The sequence below is a fragment of the Anolis carolinensis genome, chromosome 1 (genome assembly GCF_035594765.1).
Source record: "Anolis carolinensis isolate JA03-04 chromosome 1, rAnoCar3.1.pri, whole genome shotgun sequence".
Taxonomy (NCBI): domain Eukaryota; kingdom Metazoa; phylum Chordata; class Lepidosauria; order Squamata; family Dactyloidae; genus Anolis; species Anolis carolinensis.
The window spans coordinates 28,010,806-28,037,681 of NC_085841.1; the positions used below are offsets into that span (position 1 = coordinate 28,010,806).

The 26,876-nt window shown below is 38.4% G+C and overlaps 1 protein-coding gene across 6 annotated transcripts in view; it reads right to left on the minus strand.

The window, feature by feature from the left end:
* eml4 (EMAP like 4) overlaps positions 1–26,876 on the minus strand; it is a 233,205-nt gene that overhangs the window by 72,230 nt on the left and 134,099 nt on the right. For all 6 annotated transcript variants that reach the window (XM_062971588.1, XM_062971579.1, XM_062971567.1 and 3 more), the window contains exon 3: positions 6,220–6,349. In XM_062971588.1, the coding sequence (XP_062827658.1) occupies positions 6,220–6,349 (130 nt within the window). The remainder of the gene's footprint in view (positions 1–6,219; positions 6,350–26,876) is intronic.

Genomic DNA, 26,876 nt, shown 5'->3' on the forward strand with positions numbered 1-26,876 from the left:
AAAGGGATTTTGCAGCAGCTTTGGAACCAACAGAGGAAAAAGTGGTTGGCAGCATAAGCTTTCTAACTATATAAAAACTCAAGCGACCAACCTTTCTCACAGTCTCAAAGTTACTGCAAGATATCATTTATAGGATTGTCACAAGCCAAAGCTGAACTGACAGAATAACAACAAATGGAAAATAGCTTGGACTGAAAACAAAATCCACCTGTGGGCAGCCAAATTAGGACTTGCTAGTGGAAGGAGAGAATGGAAGACATCCTCCTCGCTTCCCTAGGGAGAGAGTTTCAAATCCAGGGAGCAAGCTCCTATGTTTCCACCAAACTCCAAAGGATTCGCTCACCCTGGTGGAATTTGAATAGGTGCTAATACTGTAAATGCATGGCCCTGTTTTGTCATTTTCATGCAGAATTAAACAGCTGTCTTGATTTTCAGTTTGGGTTTATTCTCACTTGCCTTCTAGGCATGTTCTTCCTTGCAGGTCAAACGTAGAAAGGATTCAGAGGCAGATTCTATATCAGACATGGGCAAACTTCGGCTCTCCAGATGTTTTGGACCTTCAGCTCTCACAACTCCTAACAGCTGGTAAGCTGGCTGGGATTTCTGGGAGTTGAAGTCCAAGACACCTGAAGGATTGAAGTTTGCCCATATCTGTTCTATATACTCAGTGCAGACTGTATCTAGGATGTAAAAGAGTTTCACATTGAACCTGTAGGTTATTTTAATGTGGTAAAGAAAATTTTAATCAATCTACTTTGGTCAAGGACAAACTGTACAGGCAGAGCTTCTGGAAAGATTAGTATCACTGAACACCAGCAATGCAGTAATCAAAGTTCCATTGTCCTAATTTCAGCAGGAAATAGATCCTGTAGAGGAAATTTCTCCAAACTGAAATGGCAATGAGTGGTTTTGATTAAATACTATGTCCCATTCCTAGAAAATGGCACATTGATGACCAGTTCTATATTAAGAATGTCAAGAAGAGAACCAGAGAGCTACACTCTGCATGCACAAAGCAGCAGCTGGTATCTTTCATGTCAGTGGTGCAGTACTGGGTTTTAATCTGAAACTGAAAGGGGTTATTCAAGAAGAATATTGACAAGATGGAATATGTCCAGAGAAGAACAGCCAAAATGGTCAAAGGTCTGGAAAATATGCCCTATAGGCAACGGTTTAGGAAGCTAGATGTCTGTAACCTGTAAAAGATTTTTTCTTCTGCTCCAGAAATTAAGTTATATGGCAATGAATTCAAACAAGATGAAAAGAAATTCCAACTAAACATAAAATAGAACTTCCTGGTAGTAAGAGTTGTTTGATAGTGGAATATTCTGCCTCAGAGTGTGATGGAGTCTTTTAAAGCAGGGACTGAATGGCCAACGATCAGGAGTGTTTTGATTGTGTATTCTTTCATGGCAGGAGTCTGGACTGGATGTCCCTTGTGGTCTCTTCCAACTTTATGATTCTAAGATACTCAATTTATTTTAAGGACAGAGTTCAGCAGTTCTTAAGTTTGTTTAAAATATAAATTTTAATGTAGGCACCCAAGATTTAGGTCTAACTTAATGCACTTGGGAAAGATTACTTTTACTGAAGAGTTAATACAATAATTATATCAACCTTTCTTTGCATTTGTCTGAAAAATTCAAATACCGTCTGTCTCAAATGGCTGTTCTTCACTGAGCTCTAATGGTCAAAAGAAGTATACATATTGCAAACTATAAAAAGAGAATATCCTCAAATGTTGTAAGACCGGATGTGATAAGCTTAGGAGCTATGGAGAGAATTACATTCCAAAGCTACGAGGAGGGGACAGTGAAAAGAATCATATTCAGCTGAATGTGACTTAGCAAGAATTTTACGACTGCCTTGGTGGAATAAAGCCTACAGAAGAATCTGAATTATGGGGTATTATGTGGAATTATGGAAAACGTATAGGTCTGGAAAATCCCAGGCATCACTAAGAGGAATGGAAAAGAAATTTGTCTGGATCATATTTGTTCTTTACAGAAATATCTATTCTGCACGCTGTCGATTGGCAACTGAACAAAACACATCTCGCCTCGAAAATCTACACATTCCTGAGACATACAAAGCATTGCATTAAAGCATGTGCTTGAAAAATGAGCACAACTAAAAATGTATATTTTGAAAATGTGCCCAAGTATGCTTTTGTCAATCAAAAAAGTGTTGTGGGGATTCACAGATTTGGGAAATTGTATATCAAATATTCATGCATTTCTATGCAAGTCTAAGAAAATTTTGTAATCCGATAGCAATATATTAAATGTTCACATCTCCAAGCTGGAGTTTGCTACTGTGCTACACTGTGCTAGAGGAGAAATGGGAATCATTTGTTCTCCAACATTGATTGAACCCTTGCATGGCCAATGGTGAGGAATTTTAGGAGTTGCAGTCCAAAAGCTTCTGGAGAACAACATAATTCCCACCATTGCACTACAGCAATTAAAATATCTTTTCACTGAAGTATCGAGTCTATAAAAACACGGGAGATTGTTGTAATTGCTCATACCTATCTCAGCTGTTTTGAGTGTAAGCCAATGGGGTCACTACAATGTAGAACAGTGTAGCTGACATAAGGTTTGAGTCTTGTAGTTGTATATACTGTACTTCTAACAGTCCTCATCCCTTATTTTTGTAATATACACAGCTTAATCTTCTTTACTGTGCAACACTGGTAAGAGTTGACTTCTACATAAGTGAGGATGTGATCCACTCTAAACTTCAATCCAAGATTTAAAATAGCTATCCATGCTGCTGCATCTCATTTGCAGCCTAGATGTTTTCACCTTTAATAGCTCCTTGTAAATTTGGACTTAACATTGGAACAGATATATCTCTTTGTCTCTGCCCTTGCCTCTTGAAAGCCACACTGGAGTCGCTTTGGGGACACTGTGTTTATATAGGGACATAAAGGAAACATTGCCCATACTGTGAGATCCTCAGAGGTAGGGAAAAATTGAAATGTGATACATGAAAAATCCATTTTTAAAAACTCCCTCAATTCAAAATAGAATTGTCAGTAATTGAACACCAAGCTACTTTGTTTTTATTTTCAAGTTTCATCTCACTCATTTAGAATCAAGACCACCATTGCTCCTGAAAAAGAAAACTGATTGCTGTAACATAATCTCATCTCCCTAATCTAGTTTTTCCTTTTAAAAAATTACTTTCCTATTTACTTTGCTCTCTTAGTATTCTACATTATACTAAAAAGAAAAATTAGACACAAATGTCCATTGTCTCTATGGAGACAAGGCATCAGTCACAGGTAATTTGCCAGATGGCAAATCACTGATGGTGGGCTTGCATCTCGGGTTGGATCTGATCCAAACATTCTGCTTTATAAGCAACACAGGAGAGTGCTGGGGGAGCGAGGGTGTCTATTGTCTTCATGGCATCCAAAGCTCATCTGGAGGATTTTCTTGATCCTCTCAAGCAAGATATTTGAGGGTTGATATTTGAGTAGCTGGAACGTAAGCGAGTATGCACATGCTTGCACAATTTGGAAAATTCCCTGCTTCCCAGATGAATCTTTGACCCAGGCCATTCTCTCTATCAGGTAAAAGCACAAACTATTGTTCTGAAATATTAAAAGGTCTGCTTAGCATTCCAAGAGGAACAATGTAAAATGAAACCTTAACATATTGTGCTAGTTTCTGGTTTATCTTAATAAATTCCATGTTTCAAATCGTACCTTCAATAAAATACATTTCCCAGATAGTGAATACATAAATGGAAGAAATACTAAACTTGAAATTTCTGTTTGAATCAAGGATGAGCATAACAATGTATTCGGGCCACACGTCTTCACCAAAGCTGTTTTGTGGTCTCAAACTTTTCCAGACTCCATGGATCATCCTTTTCCGACCCACCAATGAAAGTGATTTGACTCTTTGGAAAGTCTCTAAAGACTCTTGTCACAGTACACAAGTATAGCACTCTGATTTCACTTTAACTATCTTGGCTACATCCTATGGAATCCTGAGGCTTGTAGTCTGGGGAGGCACCAAACTTCTTTGGCTAAGAATGCCAAATAACTCTCCCTAAATTGCAAATCCTGGGATTCCATAGGATTAAATTATGTCCGTCCAGGTGAAGGTACACCACAATAATTGTGAAAGGATCCCAGGAGCGACAATTCATCTTCTAAACAGAGCTCAGTCCTCAAGACCCTGTTTTAACATCATACATGTTTTTCAAAATCAAAAATGGTCTTTGGATCTATTTCTGATTTTGAATAATTTCAGTTGTCAGAATTCCAGATAGGGGATACTCAACTTGTACATACACAAATTAGTTACTTAGCATACAGACTGTGTGTCCCTTATCTGGAATTCTGAAAATTCGAAATACAGTAGAGTCTCACTTATCCAACACTCGCTTATCCAACGTTCTGGATTATCCAACGCATTTTTGTAGTCAATGTTTTCAATATATCGTGATATTTTGGTGCTAAATTCGTAAATACAGTAATTACTATATAGCATTACTGCATATTGAACTACTTTTCTGTCAAATTTGTTCTTAAACATGAAGTTCTGGTGCTAAATTTGTAACTTAATTTGATGTATAATAGGCTTTTACTTAATCCCTCCTTATTATCCAACATATTAGCTTATCGAACATTCTGCCGGCCCGTTTATGTTGGATAAGTGAGACTCTACTGTAATCCAAAATCTGATTGGTTGGCTGAGAAAATGACGTTTGTCTTCTGATGGTGCAAAACACACAAACTTTATTCCATGTACAAAATTATTTTAAAAATATTGTGTATAAAATTACCCCCAGGCTATATGTATAAAACATGAATGAATTTCACTTGTGACTTGGATCTCATGTCCAAGGTATCTCATTACGTATGTATATGCAAATACAGATATTCCAAAATTCAAAAACTTCTGTTCTCAAGCTTATTGGACATGGGAGACACAACATGTATTTATATCCTGCCCTCTGCCCAAAGATCTCAAATTAAGTTACAATAAACTCAATTTAACGTAGTAAATAACAGTAATTTTTAAAAGACTGAACACATATGAAATAGCTTACCCAAACGATTTAAAACTCATAAAAACATTTAAAACAGTGGAACCACAACACACACATAGACAAGGTAAAATCAATTAGGCCCCAAAGTCTTAATAAAAATTACATTTTGCTGTTTCCCATTTTCTCTATATTGAAATGTAGGAGAGTTTATACATGTTCACGTTACATGAAGACAATTCTGACATTAATAAAATCCACTAATAATAGTATTATCCACTTTTCTTTCTTCCTTTCTCTTGCCTTATTCCCTTAACAGTTGTCTAAAGCTCAGATTGCTTTGAAAAATTAAAAATGTTAGACCACCATATCAGCATGCTATTATCAGCTAGTTCAGCAAAGGCTAAGAAAGATAGTTGTTATTTCAGCTCACATTTCTTACACTTTCGTCATCTTGGGGCTTTGATACCACAGGCAAAATGAAATTATATGGTCCCAAATCATAGATTATGTGAAATAGCATTAAACCAGGGAAGAATGAAAGAAAACAGGCAACTTGTAGATCCCTAAAAACTATGATCAGCCTTTGCTAAAATAAAAACATCTGAACTCTCTATGCCATTCCCTCTGCATCCCTTCAAGCAGCACTTGATGTAAACTGATACCTTCACAACTAACTCTTCCTTACTCATTCTTCTATCAACATCTTGGGAATTAGTCTAGCTACAGACTTCATGGCATACAATCTATCCAGATTTCTGGACTTTCTGCTTCTTTCCCCATCCACAATTTTTCTACCATCTAACTCAAGGTCAGGCCAAATATAATTTCCAAAGGGCACTTCAATCCCCTATATAGCCACCTGTTGTTATTCATTTAATGTTTTCCACTTTAACGGCAAATGTGTTAGGTCCAAAAAAAGTCTAAGAGCAAAATAAAATAAGCTTTTAATTAATTGTCCAAGGTCCTTGGAGAGTGTGATCTATCCTTCCTAACCCCTGGAAGTTGTACTATACTTAGGAAGAGTTCTGAAAAGCTCAAAAGCTTGCATAGTTCTGTAACATTTGGTTGTTACTAAAAGGTTGTTACCCAGCTCTGAGTTCTAATTTTACTTCCAGACCCCACTTGTATAGTAACTTTTAAAACATTCAAATTTGTTTTCTCAATGGGATTTATTCAGTTAAAAAAGAAAGAAGGTGGAATAGGCAATACCTTTTAGCAGCAGAGGAGAAGGTTTCTTTCCTGGCTATAGGCACAGAAGGACTGTGGCTGGTTTTTCGGCTTCCTGCACTCCCATTGGTGATACAGGACATGGAGATCGCTTCCCGGAGGCCTGGCTGACCTAGAACAAATGCAATTGGAAGATAATTTTGCAACAGCCTTCGAAACATCCATCTGACCTTTAAATTGAGATTTATCCCATTTGAGATTGGAGCTGATAGAACGGCAGAGAAAATAAAAAGGCTACCCATCTGGCATATGCCTAACTACTTTGTCTTTCAACAACTGTGGTCCAACTGAATCAGGTTCAAACAGTCCTTTGAAGTATTGTTTTATTATGTTTAAACCAATAAACCACCATTTGGAATAACAGATATAATTGGAAGTGACTTTTTTATTTTGTAGGGGGGGAATATTTTTTTCCCTTAATGTAAAATAAATAGCTATTGTCCTATTAGTTCAAATCTGTGACTGGTTTGTAACTGAAATAAAAAATGAACAAGCTTATATCACACTTAATACATATGTTAATGAAATAAATAACTTGTTGACCAGACTTATGATGTATTTGCTATTGTATCCTAAAACATAAAATGTTAATGTTTAAAAGTTTGGGGTTGTTGGGATGTTTTTTCCCACATCAATTGCATTATTAGTAATAAAATTAAACCAGGCATTAAATTGCCAGATATCCTCAGTTTGTAGAATTATTTTATAGAATATCAAATACTGTAGGATGGTTGGAGTCCAAGAGAGCAACAGATATCTGTTACAATCCATACATAACAGCTAAAGCAAAGTCTTGTGAAAACAATATATCACTTTGTGGTACAGACTAAAAGGTATGTCTTCTCTAGCATTGTTTCTGTAAAGAAGACATGGGACATAGGGCTTCATCATATGTGTCTTCGCAAGCGTCTTAGGACGCTTACAGTACAGTTGTTCCATGGAGTCCCATGCTACCCATCATACAACACACACTAACTTCCGTCGGAGCACTGTCAATCAACTGTGGCGAAAGCACATGCTCGGCCCAGAACACAAGAGGCATGTGATGGGGAAGCATCACTGCAGATGAAATGGGCCACTGGAATTGCCCTGCTGCCCTGGAGAATTTGTCAGAGGGGCTGCCAAATCACCCCAGTTGCCCTCATCAATATGAGGTCCAACTGTCTTCTGAGGAAAATATCCCCCCCTCTCTCTTTCTCTCTCTCTTAACTATAAGTTTTACCTTCTTCCTATTTGCTATCAAGTGCACAAAGAACTACAACTTTATGAATGTAAACACCTCCAACAGCCCCAGACATCAACTGCCTGGCTCAGGTCTTGCAAACTGAAGAAAATATCTTCCGTCATGTGGTTTTCCTCTTTTTCTATTGCTTTCTACTTTACTAACCTGTTTTGCAAAGTAGCAAACAAATTCGGAGTTGTCAGCCACCAAATGGCTCTTATTTCACCAGCTCTAGCATGGTGCTTCAGTTTAATGCACTAAAATTATTTTCCTGCTGAGCACCTGAACAGGTCACTAAAATAAGTATACAGACAAAGCTTTTAAGAAATAATAAGTTACTGTTATAGTTTTTGCTAGAGGAAGTTTACATTACTTCCTTCTTGGTTTTCAAAAGAAACTGGAGTAGTTAGCATTTACTTGAGAAACGTTCTCCTTCTGTCCCATCTTCGCCTTGTCTCAGTACCATAACTGAGCATGAGGCATAAATCTGCTCTTGAAGCATTTAATATTCCTTCACCAATATTCCACAAGACCACACAGACCTATAAAGATAACTATAGGAGCATCTACGCAGTATAGTTATTGCAGTTTGACACCACTTTAACTGCTGTGGCTCAATGCTATGGAATTTTGTGAGGCATCAGCGCTCTTTAGCAGAGAAGGCTACAGACCCTATAAAACTACAAGTCCCAAGGTCCCATAGCATTGAATGGTGGCAGTTAAAGCAGTGTCAAGCTGTATTAATTCTGCAATGTAGATGCACCCCTTGGTACATGTCACAATGTCACAAATTGAATCAAATTATCCTTACCAAGATATAATCATAATGCAATGTACTTACTTCAAAAATGAGTAATTACAAGTAACTCAGTATTTGTTACTCGTGTTTCCCATGTTTTGCATGCATACATATATATTTAAAATGATTCCATAACAATACATTTCCATAATAGAAAGGCAGAAAAGGAACTTTTTGTGTGTTATATACTATATTATGCACAAATCTCTTTATGTAAGGAGATTACAAGATTTAAACACAAGATCTAATTCTTAGACAAGTTTAAAAATCAGTCACTGGAGTAATATTTTAAGATAACTCACAGCTCACATACAGCTGAGCTGGGTACAGGGAAAGTGCCATGATTACTTCGTTCTCAAAGGAAGTTCCTTTTACACAGTGTAGCTTAAAGCAACCCTGGCTAAGTGCCACTGAGTACTATTAACTAAATGATTTCATAGATCCTTCCCTGGGAGCAGAAGGACGGAAACTACATCAGGGATTTTTCATTTGCTCTTGAACTGTGGGTGAACTTTCTTTCATTCTGCATTATCATAATAGATCAATACCTTGGAGGCTGCCTTCAAAGTAATTATATGGCGTCCCAAATGGGAGGGGCTGAAATTGTAACTACTCTAAATTTCCTGTCAGACATTGAAAGGTTTCCATTAACGAGGTGCCTTCATATTTCATGCAGATATATAAATATGGAGCTGAGACAGGTAGGCAGACCTTTACCGAATGACAAAAATTAAAATTAATTAAAATTAAAATGGCTTTGATAAAGAGAAAAAACAGAGAAGGAATTGAGAGAAATGTCAACATTCTTCTTCATACCAGGGGCATAACAAGGACAATTTGGGGGGGGGGGGGGGTCCAAGGACCACATTTTCCACACACGAACACCCCTTTTTGATGATATTAGGGTTTTGAGAACGTTCGCTCTGGAAATACCCCAATTATCATTAAATCAGAGAATTGTGTGCCCAGGGAGCTTCTGGAATCATGATTTTCCATTTTAATTGATTTTTTTTTTCAACGGGAGCTACTTCCAGAGATTGCACAAAAGTCCTTGATGAACCTCAGGATACCTTACAGTATATCCTGGGCTTGATACCAAAACATCCTCTGAATATCAAAATTTCTTCATGCTCAAGTCCCATAATAGCACAGGAAAATGCGGTCCCTTACATGTAATGGTAAAATCAAGGTTTCTTTTTTGGACATTTTTAAATACTGTAAACATATTTTCAAGTCATGTATAGTTGAATTTGTGGATGCAGTGGGTCAATTATGTATTAATACTTACTTATATAGTATATTATACTGATCTATATACAGTATCTTAGCACTGTTGTAGAATGAAGAAAAATGTATTCCAAAATTATTCCAATAGGACAAGTGATCCTTAAGTGTAGTTTTTCATGGCTTCGTAAAAACATCTATTCATTGTACACATTTGTAGTCTGTTTTCCAGTGCAAAGATGGTACAGAAAAAAAAACTAACATACTCTCTAAAGCTTACACATTAATATAATCACCTAAAGACTGATTTTTCAAAGCTGCACTATCCTCACTTTCCCTCCTCTGAGGTTTTAAGATTAATAAATAATTAGGATGAAAGGGAAACCTGAATAATACAGTGAAAACATAAGATGTAAATGTCCCTCCTTACTACTCTATGCAGACCAGTCCTTGCTCAGAAGATCAAACTAGATATCCTTTTGTAAACCTCACTGGATATAGGATTGAGAGCAGTATAAAAATACCTAGAAGAAATAAACACTGTCTGAAAAGTAAAGCCTTTATTGTGATCCAGTCTCCAGAATTATCTCCTCTGGTGAAGCTTAGAATTACTTTTTCCCTTTCTGCATGGAGCATCAGATTTATTTCTTGGGCTGCTGGGCATTGTCTGCGGCAGTATCTGCTCAGATCAACTGTCTGTTTTTATTGTAGTTTTTGCTGTATTTTTAGATCCTGGCTTTTTAAAAAAGTTGATACAAAATACTATGACCTTTATTTGAAAGCTATATAAACGGAATGTTGCAATTCTGGTCAACATTCATCTGCAAATATTCTCAGAAACTTCCCCAGAAGCTGTAAGATTGTATTTTTGTGCACATTTCAATTTGGACCCCTGGTTTCCAGCTATTCCTTTCTCATGCTGTAGCATTTTATGACTCTGTCATACTGCTCCTAAGTTCCCACAACTCTCAGTAACAGAGTTTGCAGGTATCTGCAAATGTTAAGGAAAGGATGAAAGACCCTATTGTATGATCAGAAGTCAATTCCATGATTAAGAAGGAATATTAGGTTCCAAGTCTCTGCTATGTTTCATCAGGAATGATCAGACTGATCATGATCATGCACAGAGGTTGGAGAAAGCCGGTCTTTTGGATTAAATATAACTGGCAGAAGCCTGGGTTCTGAAACTCATAGTCAACCTTTCCAGAAAGGTGCATCTATACTATATAAAGATGCATCTATACTATAGATTATGAGCTGCAGTTTGGCACCATGTTAACCTCCATGGTTCAATGCTATGGAACCACAGGAGTTGTCGTTTCATAAGGTCATTATCCTTTTCTGCCAAAGAGTGCTAGAATCCCACCAAGCTCACATTACTCCACAGCATTGAGGCAAAGCAGGAAAAGTGGTGTCAAACTGTATAAACCCTACAGTGTAAATGCAGTCTCAGTGAGACTTTATGAAGGAAAAGAAGGGAACACTTGGGAAGGACTAAGGAAGAAAAAGTAGAGAGAGGAAGTAAAGATTACATCAAAGTGTCTGCATAGCTTGGCACCCCATTCCACGGGCAGCCACAAGGAAAGCAAATGCTAAAATTTAAGAAAGATAAAGGTTCTTTTTTGTCAAAATTAAGTAAAATTACAAGTCTCTAAGAGAAGCTCAATTACACTGCTAACACAGTGGCAGGTGATGTAGAACTGAGAAAATGGAAGTTGGGTCTGTGTATTAAGGGAGAGGGTGGAGATATAGTTAAAATTCTCAGAGATCTAAAAGTTTTTGAAGGATGTCTCTGCGGAGGCACAAAGAAGAAGGAGGTGTTACCAATGTGGTGAACAAAGGAGAAGTGAAATGGAATGTGTCAAGCATGCATACAAAGCAGGAGGAGTTAGATTACTGCCAATATCTCAGCTATCTATAAGGCCATGAAGGAGGTTATGTAGGATGGCTTCATGCAAACACAGATTAATATATGCGACACATAGGCCACAATAGAGAAGTTATTTGGTGGACTACACTTCTCATATTCCTAAATTCTGGGGGTTGCGGTCCAAAATTTTGCAACCCCTGACCATTTGTCAATGGCATTCATACAAAGAAACCTGCCCTTTCTAAACAACATACTAGACCAGTGGTTCTCAATCTGTGGGTCCCCAGATGTTTTGGCCTTTAACTCCCAGAAATCCTAACAGGTGGTAAACTGGCTGGGATTTCTGGGAGTTGTAGGCCAAAACACCTAGGGATCCACAGAGTGAGAACCACTCTAATGGTGCTACAAAAATTTACTTCTATGAATCACTATAGCTTCCTTTCTGAATGGAGCAACTCTAGGGACCATCTATGAGTGGCCAAATAGAGCCTGGAATTCTAAAATAACTCAAACTGAACACTGTAACAGTCTTGTGTGTTGTACACATCCAACTGACAAATATTAGACTGCAAGTCAACCACCAGCATAAAACTGCCTGAGCCATTCTAGCTTGAATAGCACTCAGCTTTATCTTTTGGCTCAGGCCAGGAGCCACATGTGAACTGAATATACAATGAGATCCTGTGCACTGGTGATGAGAATTAGAGCCAAAGTGATGGAGATCAAAGTGGTAAAAATGCCTCCTGCAGATAATGGATTCTATCCTCATTCTGATAATTTTCATAGAATAATATCTACCAAGTTCAAGAGAGGCTGTTCATTAAAAATCTGTCAAGTACACAAGAGTGTGAATGAAAGATAACATGGGTTTAGACAAAGCCTTCCATAAACCTCAATGTTTCTTTCACAGATGCATAATCACAAAGAGAAGTGGCCTTTATTAGTAAAACTGGAGAAAAATGAAGGCAACATTTTCTTATTAAAATATGTTAACAAGAGCACTGATTATGAAAAATATATAAATTATTAAAAATCCAAATCACACAAACGTATGTGATGATGGTGCAAGATCAAACAAAGGACAGGGTTCCTTTTAGTTTATTCTGTGGCTACAATTAGAAGCAAACTAATACTGTAATTTTTCCACCACTGCATTAGCTGCCAGAACTGCTAAAAACAGGGAATATATACATCTTTGCCCACAAGTATTGTTTGCAAGATTTGACTCATTTGCTAGGTATTTTGTGGATTAAATGGCACAGTTCCATTCCAAACTAAATGTTGCCATTAAAAGAGTACCAGCAAATGCACATTTAGATGGGAAACATTTCCATTTGGACAACCTGAGAATACAGACAGTGAGGCCAACTACATGTGTATGCCTGTTGTCCAATCTTGTTAATAAGAGCAGCCAGAACAGAGAGTGGTATGGATCTTAAATGTTCTTCGGTATCGTTGCACCAAGGATTTTTTCTCTCTCATACTAAAGGCTTTTATTGGTTTTTTACTTCCCCAATCAACCCACACTTCCCAAACATTGTCCGTTCCCACCTTTCCCAATGAAGATACAGATGAAAGGTTATTACTTTATGGCATATCATCTTAAAAAGTAATTTAAAAACATCACAGGGATGGACAAAAATGAGCATCTGGAGACAAAAATGTGTATATGCAACATCATAAAAAGCTGACACATCTAAGGTAGTAGACTTAAGTCTACAAAAGCTTGTTATCAACATCTTTATCTCAGGCAGTCTCAAAGGTGTTACAAGATCCCTTTGCATTAGAAAGCATTTGTTATGAACACTTCTTGTGAACAAATCATGTTGACAAGTCAATTATGCAGCTAGAATCAGTGATGTACTTCACAACACTCCATCTGCACATGAATAAACATTTTACTAACCAGTCATTTCTCTCAAAAATCTATTTGCATCCCAAAATGTGCCCGTAGCTGTCTATCTGGACAAGCTGGTTGTCTCTAGCCATAGAACAATTTATACAGAATTGCAAGGAAGTGCTAATTAAAAGTATTTCCCCTTTTCATACTTTCTAGGCAATATCCAAAAAATCTGGTACCCATCCATCATGCCATGCAAGAAGTGTTATGTCTCACTTTAGACATCATGAAGAGAAAAGGAAGAGAAATACTGTCCTCTCAATTTCTGAGAATATCTCTAAAACTGTATATTTCTCTTTTTTTCTTTCAATACCCCAAAGCTGCCTAAACAACTACATAGCTGCAGTTGAGAATAAAATATGCACCTTCTAATTTTCCATCTCAAGGCCCACCAACACTGGGAAACATTAAAAGCTTGCTAAGCCAATATATGAATATTAGAGAAATACAGTCACAAAATGCCCTTGTGCATTCTTTAATGTAACTGGAAACGAATGAGAGTTCTCCAAACATCCCATCAAGGACATTTTTTCAATTACAGTTTTTCAGATTTAAGGTTAATGCCAAAGGGTATTTAGCAAGTAAGGGAAATCAAAGATGAAACTCCTGGCATTAAGGAACATGGTGTTTTTCATATATTTCCATAATTCATATGTAAGTTTGAGAATGCTACTTGCCACATGCCATCTTTCCATTGTTAGCTTCAGGCATTTTCTGTCTAAACTAAGACCTGCAAGGCTGCTTCAGGTTCTCTCTGAAAGTACTTCCAGATGAGTTGCGGGCGGGAGGCAGGGGGGGGATCCTTGGAAGTCCTGGGTTTTCTTCCTTTACAGATTTATTTTATTTTGGAGATCCACATTATTACTTTAAGTATTTTCTGGGAACTCTAGAACTATTATATTTCTTCCTACTCCCCAGGTAGGCTTTAATAAACCCAATACTTTCTGCAATAAAATGTATCTTTATTTGTCTGCGTATGTATACGACTTCAGAAGCAGTAATGATGGGATCCAGTGTGATATAATGGTTTGAGAATTTGGTTATGATTCAGGAGACCAGGGTTTGATTCACAGCTAAACCACGGTAATCTACTGGGTGATCATGGGCATGTCATATACTCTCAGTCCCAGAAAACACAATGATGAATAATAGTAGCAGCAGCAGCGACAACAACAACTGATGAAAACAGGAATGTTAGCTGCCCTTCTCACCTCGAAGGGGACTCAGGGTGGATTACAATGCACATATACATGGCAAACATTCAGTGCCAATAGACATACAACATATAGACACACACAGAGGCAATTTAACATTTTCCAGCTTCTGGCTTCATGAGGGTATGCTAAATTCCGGCCACAGGGGAAGCTGCCACTTCCCTCATCAGAATCGATTCTAGATTAAAGCTGAGTCACAACATGGAGGTACTAAAAATGAAGATCATCTTTAGCATTCACCATTGTTACCTTCTGTGCATGTTACCTTCGGATCCTAGACCAGTGTCTGGCCGCTGTGATGGGTTGGATGAGGGCCAACAAGCTGAAGCTTAATCCTGATAAGACAGAGGTCCTCCAGGTCAGCCGTTCGACCGATCGGGGCATAGGGTGGCTACCTGTGCTTGACGGGGTCGCACTCCCCCTGAAGGCGCAGGTCTGCAGTTTGGGGGTCCTCCTGGATTCATCGCTGTCACTTGATGCCCAGGTGTTGGCGGTGGCCGGGAGGGCCTTTGCACAATTCAAACTTGTGCACCAACTGCGACCGTACCTCGAGAAGTCTGGCTTGACCACGGTGGTCCACACTCTAGTTACCTCAAGGATGGATTACTGTAACGCACTCTACGTAGGGCTGCCCTTGAAGATGGTCCAGAAATTACAGTTGGTACAACGGTCGGCAGCCAGGTTACTAACTGGAGCTGCTTACAGGGAGCGGTCAACCCCCCTGTTCAAGCAGCTTCACTGGCTGCCGATAATATTCCGGGCCCAATTCAAGGTGCAGGTTATCTATATATATAAAAGAGTGATGGCATCACGGCGACTCACAAAACAACAAAAGTACAGGCCCCCCAACCTCGAAATTTGACAACACAACCCATCACCCATGCCTCAGGGTTGATACAACAAAAAGAAAAGAAAAATAAAGTCCTAATTAGAGGGAGAGCAATAATTGTTTTTATCCAATTGCTGCCAGTTTAGAGAGCTAATCTCTGCCCACTTGGTTGCCTAGCAACCAGCCAAGGGACAGCCAGGGTTCAGTTAGGGGACAAGCAGATTTAGGCTTCTTCCACAGATTATCTAATTTGCACTGGATTATATGGCAGTGTAGACTCAAGGCCCTTCCACACAGCTATATAACCCATTTATAATCTTATATTATCTGCTTTGCACTGGATTATCTTGACTCCACACTGCCATATAATCCACTTCAGTGGGCATTTTATACAGCTGTGAAGAAGGGGCCTCATATAATCCAGTTCTAAGCAGATAATATAAGATTATCAATATACAGTAGACTCTCACTTATCCAACATAAACAGGCCGGCAGGATAAGTGAATATATTGGATAATAAGAAGGGATTCAAGAAAAGCCGATCAAACATCAAATTAGGTAATCGTTATATAAATTAAGCACCAAAACATCATATTATACAACAAATTTGACAGAAAAAGTAGTTCCATGCGCAGTAATGCTATGTAGTAATTACAGTAGAGTCTCACTTATCCAACACTCGCTTATCCAACGTTCTGGATTATCCAACGCATTTTTGTAGTCAATGCTTTCAATGTATTGTGATATTTTGGTGCTAAATTCATAAATACAGTAATTACTACATAGCATTACTGTGTATTGACCTACTTTTTCTGCCAAATTTGTTGTCTAACATGATGTTTTGGTACTTAATTTGTAAAATCATAACTTAATTTCATGTTTAATAGGCTTATCCTTAATCCCTCCTTATTATCCAACATATTCGCTTATCCAACGTTCTGCTGGCCCGTTTATGTTGGATAAGTGAGACTCTACTGTACTGTTTTTACAAATTTACCACTAAAATATCACAATGAATTTAAAACACCGACTATAAAAACATTGATTATGAAAAGGCAGACTGCGTTGGATAATCCAGAACACTGTATAAGCGAATGTTGGATAAGTGAGATTCTACTTTAATATGAAATAATTACTGGGATAGAATAATGCAGAACAATATGTCTAAAACCAGGACAGTAAATAAACAGGGGAATTCCACAAAGGAAACAATCAGGGCCAGCTAACACCTCCCAACAAAAAATTAACTCAGGGAGGAAACAGCCAGGCTTTAAAGCTGCAAGGCCATTACATCCTAATCATTTTTCCTAATTGCAGCATTCATACTTGCCTCCAACAGACAAAAAAAAAAACCAATCAGAAATATTGTATATTCACAACCTTTAGGAAATGATATCCCCTGATGGCGCAGCGTGTTAAAGCACTGAGCTGCTGAACTTCTGGACCGAAAGGCCACAGGTTTGAATTGGGGGAGCGAAGGGAGCCCCCGCTGTTAGACCCAGCTTCTGCCAACCCAGAAGTTCGAAAACATGCAAATGTGAGTGCATCAATAGGTACTGCTCCAGCGGGAAGGTAACGCCGCTCCATGCAGTCATCCTACATGACCTTGGAGGAGTCTATGGACAATGCCGGCTTTTCAGCTTACAAATGGAGATGAGCACCAACCCCCGAGTCAGACATGACTGGACATAACGTCAGGGGAAAAACTTTACCCTTTACCTTAACTACCACCGATTCCTCAATACCACCAGACTTCGCCACAGCAACGCGTGGCTGGGCACAGCTAGTTACCTATAAAGCTCTAAACGGTTCAGGACCTGCCTATCTTCGTGACCGCATCGTCCCCTATGAACCTACGCGCTCTCCGAGATCTTCCGGGGAGGCCCTCCTCTCGCTTCCGCCTTCCTCACAGTTACGTTTGGTGGGGACGAGAGAGAGGGCCTTCTCGGCTGTGGCCCCCCAGCTCTGGAACTCCCTCCCCAGGGAGACTAGGTTGGCGCCTTCCCTACCATCCTTTAAGAAACAACTGAAAACCTGGATGTTTGGGCTGGCCTTTGGAGAGACAGCCATTGGATGACCAGCCTCATTATAATTATAATTCTATTCTGAATGTTATTAGGTTCCTTTCACTGGGATATTTTAATCTAATGATTTTATCTTATATTGCTGCTATAGTCCCCCCACCTTTAAAGTTGACTGAATCGCATTGGTGGTTGTTTGATATTATTACTACTGATATTATTATTGTTGTTTAAATCTTTGTTTTAACTTGTTTTATCATCTTCTTGTATTTTAAACTGTGTGTATTGTTAATGTATTTGTGCTGTTACTTTTGTAACATTGTGAGCCGCCCCGAGTCCCCATGGGGAGATGGTGGCGGGGTATAAATAAAGTTTTTATTATTATTATTATTATTATTATTATTATTATTATTATTATTATTATTAATGCAGAAAGGGAGGCTGCAACAGAAAAGTGAGACGAACTTTACCAATCATAATTTGCAAATACAGTCTCTACTTTTTAAAAAAATAATTCAGTTTATATGCCAACATAGTCCCTGTGTAAGATCTTTAGTTCTTTTCACCCAGTACATATAGCAGGTTGAATCATGATTAGATGATGGAATTATTTCCCTGTAGCTACCAAAGCTCTATAAAGCATTTAAATGTAAACTGAGCTCTTTACTTTTGTAAGACAATTCCAGCAAGCTATGGCATACATTTCCAGCTCTAGAGCTTATATTGAAGATAGATAACATATCACATTCTGGTTCTCTCATATTCCACACACACACATATACAGTCATCTGTTTATCTTTCTCACGGAGAAGATGGGTTTACACAAGCTTTCATCTGGGAAGTAGTGTCTTCAGCAGAAGCCAGTAGCTTTCAAGTTGGCCTTCAAATGCATACTTAATTGAGCCTGTCTCTAATTCGTGCCATTTTGTGATATGGACATGTCTGCTGGCCTGGAGAGCCTGCAGTCTTATGTTACTTATATTTTGACACCCTATGAGGTCCTAATGCATTTCCCAGAGACTAGCCATGATATAATCTTTCTTCTGGCAGTCACAAGTGCCAGACAACACCCTCCCAGGTTCTCTGCTGTTTTCAGGCATGGTTTTGGCTTAAATCCAATTGCTAGTGTCAACTAACGTAGATCCATTCAACCAAATCCTGAATGGCACATTGATACTTATGTAAATGCACTCATTAAATGAGTCTACTCTAGTTGGTATCAGTAATTGTATTAGGACTTTCCTTTTTCTGTGCTGTGTGCCAATATTTTATAACTAAGTGGAGATCCCAGAAATCGCACTAGATTATTCAAAACATAGAGGTGATGGCTATATGGGACCTGCAATGACTTGAAAATTCCATCTCACCCATGGAATGGACTTGATTCACTGCTGTTCCAGAACGTAATAGCAGAAATAATCTATAGCAGTGGTTCTCAAACTGTGCTCCTCTAGATGTTTTGGACTTCAGTTCCCACAATTCCTAACAGCTGGTAAGCTGGCTGGGATATCTGGGAGCTGAAGTCCAAAACACCTGGAGGATCACAGTTTGATAAACACTGATCCATAGTTTACAATAAACATGGAAGCTGTGAGATCAGAAAAGAATGGGGGGGGGGGGGGGAAGCAAATACACTGTTGCTGTTATGTGCCTTCAACTTGATTTGAACTTATGGAGACCCTTTCCTAGCATTTTGGTGACAAGATTTATTCAAAGGAATTTGCCATTGCCTTCCCCTATGGCTGACAGAGTGTGACCTGCTTAAGGTTACTCATTGTTTCCATGGCTGAGCGGAGAGTCGAACCCTGGCATTCAAGTGCAATATTCAGATCATGACACCACATACGTTCTTGGCACAGGTTCTGCAACCATATAGTTTTAATGTGGCTACATCTGGTTGCATGTCATGTAAGGAAGCAGACTAGGAGACAGCAACATAGAAAGAAGGTGAAGGCAAACATGGAAGCAATATACTTTAGTAGGACATATTTATACTTAATGACAAGCTCAATTATAGTCCATGACAGAATTAGATACAATATAGCTAGAATGATCTATAATGGACTGAGGTCTGGAAGAAATGGGCTGAAGAAATGACTTGAAGACACACAACAATACATACACACAAAGAAAGGAAGATGTCAGACTTTTGCCAGCACCTGAATCCAGAACTGAAGTGATATCACTTTCCAGTTGTGCTGTGAGCAATGCTATAGCCCACAGAGGAGGGAATATACCAAGGTAAATGGCTCTAACCCCAACCTCGAGTTGCCTATCCCTATTGTTTTAAAATGAAATAACTTGGCAAAACTGAAGCTACAGCTCTACATCGTAAGCCACTTTGAGTTTCCTTTGGGAGAGTTAAAGCGAGGTATAAATAAACAACAACACATCATTTAATAGCATGGCAGGGGTTGGACTGGGTGGCCCATGTGGTCTCTTCCAGCTCTATCATTATATGATTCTATGATTCTTTTAAGGTGGTGAGCTTGAGCTTGAGGACAGAGGGGTTAGGAAGAAAAGGTTATAGGTTCAGTTTTGGACATACTGAGTCTAGGAAGACAAACCATCCAAACTGGATGGATAGAGAGATGGAAATGTGGGACTTAAATGAGAAGGAGAGTTCATGAATATATTTGAGGTTAGTCTCACTTGTTGATAATATATGTATGGGATTTGATAAGGGAGTTCAATTTATTGAGAGAGAAAAGCAGGGGGTCAAGATGGGATCCCTTAGGGATCTCAACGCAAGAAGAGATGAAGGAAAGAAGACATGTAGGAGTAAATCAAACTACTGGCAGAATCACAGAGAATTGATAGCTTTAAAAATTAATACCGTGTTTCCCCGAAAATAAGACCTCCCCAAAGAATAAGACCTAGCAGGGGTTTGGGGGGATTGCCAAATATAAGGCCTCCCCTGAAAGTAAGACCTAGCAACTAAGGCTGCAGCAGAGTTCCATTGGGAAGCATGGCTGCAGGGCAGAAGCAGCACTCATTCATACACCGGAGGGAGGGAGGGAAAGTGCTTGCTTTCTGTGCCTCCCTCCCTCCCTGCCTTGCCTTTCCTTGCCTGTCCCCCAGCCGAGGCTTGAAGAACCTTCCGTGGCTGCTGCCGTTTCTTCCTTCCTTCCGTCTCCCTCCTGGCCATGCTGCCTTGCTTCCCAGAGGCTTCTGATTGGCTCCTGGAGCCCGGGCAAGGGAGGGTGGGAGGGAAGGAAGGAAGGAAGAGGGCTTTCCACTCGTCCCCAAGGCTTCGCTCCTTAAAGGTACAGGACGCATTGGGATTCTCCTCTCATCTTCCTATCCTATGCCATGAAACTGATTATTTTATACTATTATTTTATTGCCATATTATTATCATCATATTCTGTTACTATTATTATATCCCATTATTATATTATCCTATTAATATATTTTAAATCATTATATTATATTTTTCTATTATTATTATTATATTATTATTCTATTATATTTTCATATTATTATATTATTATTCTGTTATTATTAAATTCCATTTTATATTACCCTATTAATATATTTTATATCATTATATTCTATACTATTATTCTATTATATTATCATTATTATTTTATTATTATTAGCATATTCTGTTATTATTATTATATTCCATTTTATATTATCCTATTAATATATTTTATATCATTCTATTCCATTCTATTATTCTATTATATTATCCTATTATTATATTATTATTATGCTATTCTGTTATTATATCCCATTATTATATTATCCTATTAATACCATATTATTATCATTTTCTGTTATTATTATATCCTATATTATATTATCTCATTAATATATTGTATATCATTATATTATTATTATTATATTATCATATTATTATTATAGTATATTATATTATTCATCATTCATGACTACATTGAAACTAGAATAGAGAGAAATCAGCGTGGAAACCTTGTGAAACCTAAATTGCAAGAGGTACCATAGATTGTTGTACATGTAAATAATGGTAGTAACAAGAAATTCTTGATAGGATTCATAGTTTGTCTGTTATGCTGGTTTGTGATGACAACTACTTTACAGTATATAATAAATGTTCATTTTGTTGTTCAACAATAAATGTGAGCTCTTCTTCATGGAATAATAAGACATCCCCTGAAAATAAGACCTAGTGCATTTTTGGGAGCAAAAATTAATATAAGACCCTGTCTTATTTTCGGGGAAACAGGGTAGTAAGACACACATCTGTCACAGTGTCCAAAGGTGAGCCAAGGGAAGGAGTTTGTATACACAGTATATAAACCCATCCACTAGGTAGGGATAGCATATGGAATATGTTGAACATATTCTCCATATAACAGCATAGACCAAAACCCCCAATATTTTTTAAAAATCCAAAATATCAATACTCTAGGCTTTTGTGCAACAAGTTAAAGGTGCCAAATGAAACATACTACACAAATGGAGAATGAAGACAGATTAATTAAATCTAATCCAGTCCAAGAAAAACAAGACAGCATTGAATACTGACAGATGACTCTTTCAGAAACAAACTTTGATTCTCAGCATCTGATGAAACTGTGAGGTTCAAAACCATCTCTGCAAATTGAGAAATAAAGCTCAACTTAGTATTTCATATTTGTCTGCTCCTTCTATCAGCCTTGGCTCATTTCACTTTAAAAACTATTGCTGACAATGGAAAAACAGTACAGGATATGTATGTTTCTGGTGCGTATTTCGAGGTGTGTGTACATATAAATGTAGATGTTTGGTGCTTATGAAAGATGTGTAGGCAGAATAAGGCTACACACCATACAGTGAAATACAATGGTATAAAATTAGGCGGGGGGGGGGGGGGGAACCATTAATCCTGTTTTTGATTAGATCATAACTAGCTTTACAAATGGCTTTGTTTTCCAACCTGTTAATTGACAATTTCCTTAAGGGGTACAGTGGATATCTGCCCAGAATCTATACAGACTCAACCTGAAGAAGGTTGAGTTTGTATGATTCCGGGCAGGTAACTATAGTGTTATTATTCCTATTTCTACTCCAGGATACAACCATGACCATTTTTTAATTTTTTGAAGCCTGAAGAAATAATGCTACTTTAATTGTGTAGTGTGACTGGACCCAGAGTTACTCTACAATAAAAGAGTTTCTCCTCTGTCCCTGCATTGTTCAGTCAATGAGGCCAGCAGCATATCCAGCCAATATACCAGTATTTATCTACACCAGGGGTCCCCAAACTTTTTAAACTGGGGGCCAGTTCACGATCCTTCGGACTGTTGGAGGGCGGACTATAGTTGGCCACCAAGCAATAATAATAATAATAATAATAATAATAATAATAATAACAACAACAACAACAACAACAACAACAACAACAACAACAACAACAATAATGGGCCATTGAGTCCAATCCCCTTCTGCTTTTGGACACCAAAAGCACAAGCAAAGCACCCCTGACAGATGGCCTCCCAGCCTCAATGATGATGATGATGATGATGATGATGATGATGATAATAATAACAACAACAATAATAATTGGAAGAGAAGAAGAGAACCCTTGGGTCATTTAGCCCAACCCACTTCTGTCTTTGTGCCATGGGGGCTGGATAAATTGCTTCGATGGGCGGCATGTGGCTGCCGGGCCTTAGTTTGGGGACCCCTGATCTACACCAATGGCTTGAATAATGACCAGGCCAACATTCTCCATTCTCACCTAAGGGAATGGGTTTCTGCTTTTATCTTGCTCAATGATCTGCCAGAGAGCTCAGTGCTGGAAACATTATCCTCTCCATCTTATTGTTGTATCAATGAGTTCTACTTTGTTTCAAAATGCCCTTTAAAATTATTTCAATCAAATTATTTCCCTCTGAAAACCTTTCAGAAGTTCTGAACACCAATTGGAACATCTGAAGGTTTCTTCAAATAAAGCTGGCTTCTATTCATTATGAACCATGATTCAGAGCAGCATTTCATTTGTGGCTATGATGCTGCTGATGTCAAATTCTTCTTTTGCTGAGGCTGAATATTTCCAGAAATCCCATCAAAACAGCAGATGGATCTAATAGAAAGAGAATGTCAGTTCTCTCTTGGAATTTTGCTATTTCGAAGGCTTATGGTGAATGTTGCTGGCTGTAGGGATTATATTTCTTCTAATCAATCAGATAGCATAGTTGGGTTTTTTGCTGTCTGCTAACTAAGCCATTTTTGTCTTTTGGGTCATTCAGACACCATGCCAACCCACGGCCAAGGAAACATAAACTGCTGGCATGATGTCTGAACTGACAAACATAGAGCCACAGTCCTGCCTCTATGGTGTAGATTTCTCCCTGGAGAAACCAAAATCTAATAAACTAATTCTAAAACGGTGGTTTGCCAGTTTGGAAGCTGCTATCATGGTTTCTGTTCTACGTTGTAGTCCAAGCAAACCATGGCTTGGCATGACATCCAGTGTTGGTACTAGCCATAGCTAGACTAACAAACAGTTGGAATTCAACAATGCTCTTCACAAGAAATACCTCTCATGATGGGAAATTGGGTAAATCAATATATGGGATTTAGAAAGTTTAGAAAGAACCCGACAGTAGGGAAAGCTGTCCCCGACTTACCCTCTCAAGAACACCAGCCCCCCCCCAATCTATGGTGTTCTGATTGATATTCTTAGGCATTCCTGCCTCCTCTCAAAAAACCCCTTCATGGAATTTTCCATTTCTTCGTCTTCACGTCTTCGTCCCAGCTTGAGGACAGCAATCTAGTTCTTTCTTTATCAACGATGTAGTTGTCCTAAATAAAGCTTTTTTAACTTCAACTACTGGTTTTTGCTCTCATTATTCCTCCCAATATGTGCTCTTTCTACTAACACAAATCCCATGAAGGATGGTAGTTGTAGATTAGAAAATGGCCACGGTTTTACAGTCCTGATATTGGAGAAAATGATATTCCAGTTAAAAACAACCAACAATAAAACTGCTTATGGCTTAGAGCATACCCAATGTATGTCTAGAAAGTTTAGCCAAAAAATCAACCCAAAAGCCTGGGTCAATGTGCGTTCTGTACCTTACCTTTTGTCAAAAAAGGAACTATCCCCTTCTCTGAGTGGAGTGCCAAAAGAGAAGAACTTATTCCATCCTAGGATAACCTAAAAGAAGCACTGACCTGTCCTCTACTCTCTCTACCGTAGTGCCACTTCTGACTTTTCTGAATGTCTGGGCAGTGAAATGGTGGCTGTGGCCAGGGGCAGTGGGTCCTCTTTCTCAGCATTGCTGCTTCTCCCTCTTCCTTAACTTATCCACAAGTCATATCAAAATCCATAATTTGGCCCAAAAACCTGCCATCAGCCTGAGGTCAACTTATATGTAAGTACATACAATATTCATTTTCATCATGGGCTACAATACATAAAAAGCTCTTTCAAAAGTCTGGTGCTGCTATAATTAACATTTATTATGCTTTTGTACTTAGGAAGAAGAATTTCTGTGAAGCTAACTGCCAATAATAAAAGGCATTAGAATGCTGCTAATGGCTCTTAAAACAACCTTGCTTTTATAAAGGCAATCTTGCTTCACACACATCACGAATCCTCTTATATTATCATCTTACTTCCTCAAACACATTTTCCGAGTAGCATTATATCTCCTAGCCAACTCATTATTTTCATTTCTGCCCAGCCTACATTAAACAGTATGCAAACTACTTTCTGAATAGTCACATGCTTGTTTTTAATGGTATCCACAAGAGATTAACTCTTTGATCACTAGAGATATTTTAATCTATATACAGTAACTTCTAGGAATTGTTCATTAACTTTATAAACCAATGTCACGGCCCAGGCTGCAGAGCACCAATAACCATGCGCAGAGACCAGATTCTATCTAATATCTTTATTAAAGAATTATATAAAGTCAATAAAAACAAGTGAAGAATAAAGTTCAGAAGCAGACCTTTCAGGAAAGGCCAAATATAGTCCAGGAAAATATTGTCCAATATAAGATGTTAGAGTTCAAAGTTATAATCCATTAACCGAAACACACACTTTGCCAAGCAATAGTGTGGGGAGATGACAAGGTCTTTTAGTCCATTGAAGCTTGACAACAAGGCTGGACCATGAGCTTGATTCTTGGCTGGATCAAAGACTTGAAACGTGGCAACTTGAAGCATGAAACAAGGTCCGTGGCAAAACGTGAGACAAGGCAAGACTTGAAACTAGATCCGGGAAGCAGGGAACAAGGAGTACGAAGTCCACACACGATCTCTCTCTCAAGCTGATCAATTGACTCCACAAGGTTCCCCTTGCGGCAAAACCCCTATATAGGGTCTTGTTTTCCCGCCAACAGAACACTTTCCCTGGAGAACAAGAAGCGAAACCCAACTCTGTCCAGATGCATGACTCCTTAGAATTTCCCAAGGGAAGCAGACTTAATCAGCTAGTTGTTTGGCAGCGATTCTGAGACTCCGGCGATTAGCCTCCCTGACTCCTCTATCTCTATTATAATTGTCCTTTCGGGAAAACGGGGGAGAATTCTGCCCAAAGCTTGTTTGGGTAACTTCCTGAGGACAAACATCCTCCAGGTGGAGAGGCTCCGTTTCAAACTGAACCGGTGGAAATCCCATGTTTTCCTCCTCGTCTGCCTCAATAGCACTAGGAACGGGACTACAAGGCCCATGAGACATCACAGCCAAATAGTATCCATGATGCAAAGTAATATAATTTGCAAAGACAATGAAATTCTGGGCTGTTAGAAGCCAGATGATCAGCCATTTAAAATTACAAATTCAAAGCAAAGTTACAGATTGGAGTGATGTAAAGATTAACATTGCATCCATTTTTAGGTAGAAAGGCCTGACAAAAGACAAAGAATTTGTGTATCAGACAAACACCATAATGCTATGGTTAATTATTCCAAGGTAAATTTCACTAAATTCAATTCAGCACAGTCACAGTTAGTATGTGTAAGAATGCAATGGAAATTTACACTTGTTTCTGCGACATTACATTGAATCACTTCACTTCTAATCTGTATCTTTCTTTGCGAACTCTTTTTCAAAAGTATTGCCCTGAAGACATTTTTTGCTTGCCCTGACAAACTGTCCCAGTAAGTAGAATGTTATTTTCTGCCATTCACTTTCCATGATGAAGCTTCTATAGGCAGCCCAACAATGCCAACCTACTTCCAACAATTTTGTGAAGTCTTCCGTAATGGAACAAAAGAGTTGATTTTGTCTTATCTCTACCCTTTGAGAAGAATTCAATAGAAAATAGGTAGTCTGGTTCCCATACACTGAGATAGGTAAAATGTAGTCTACAGGCCACATCTACAGACCTTCTACTCAGAACATCAGCAGCTCTCAGGCTAAGATCTTTCCCCTCATATGCTACCTGATCCTACTAACTGGAGAAGCAGGAGAATGTGACCTTCCACATACATGACCTGCATGCAATGTACTTCTTCCTATCAGACAAGAGGACATATCACTCAATTAACTAAATTAACTCTGGACACTTGCCATTCCTACCATGGAAGTGCAACCGTCTCTTCTGTTTTGTTTTTCATGGTACAGTAAGCAATGCA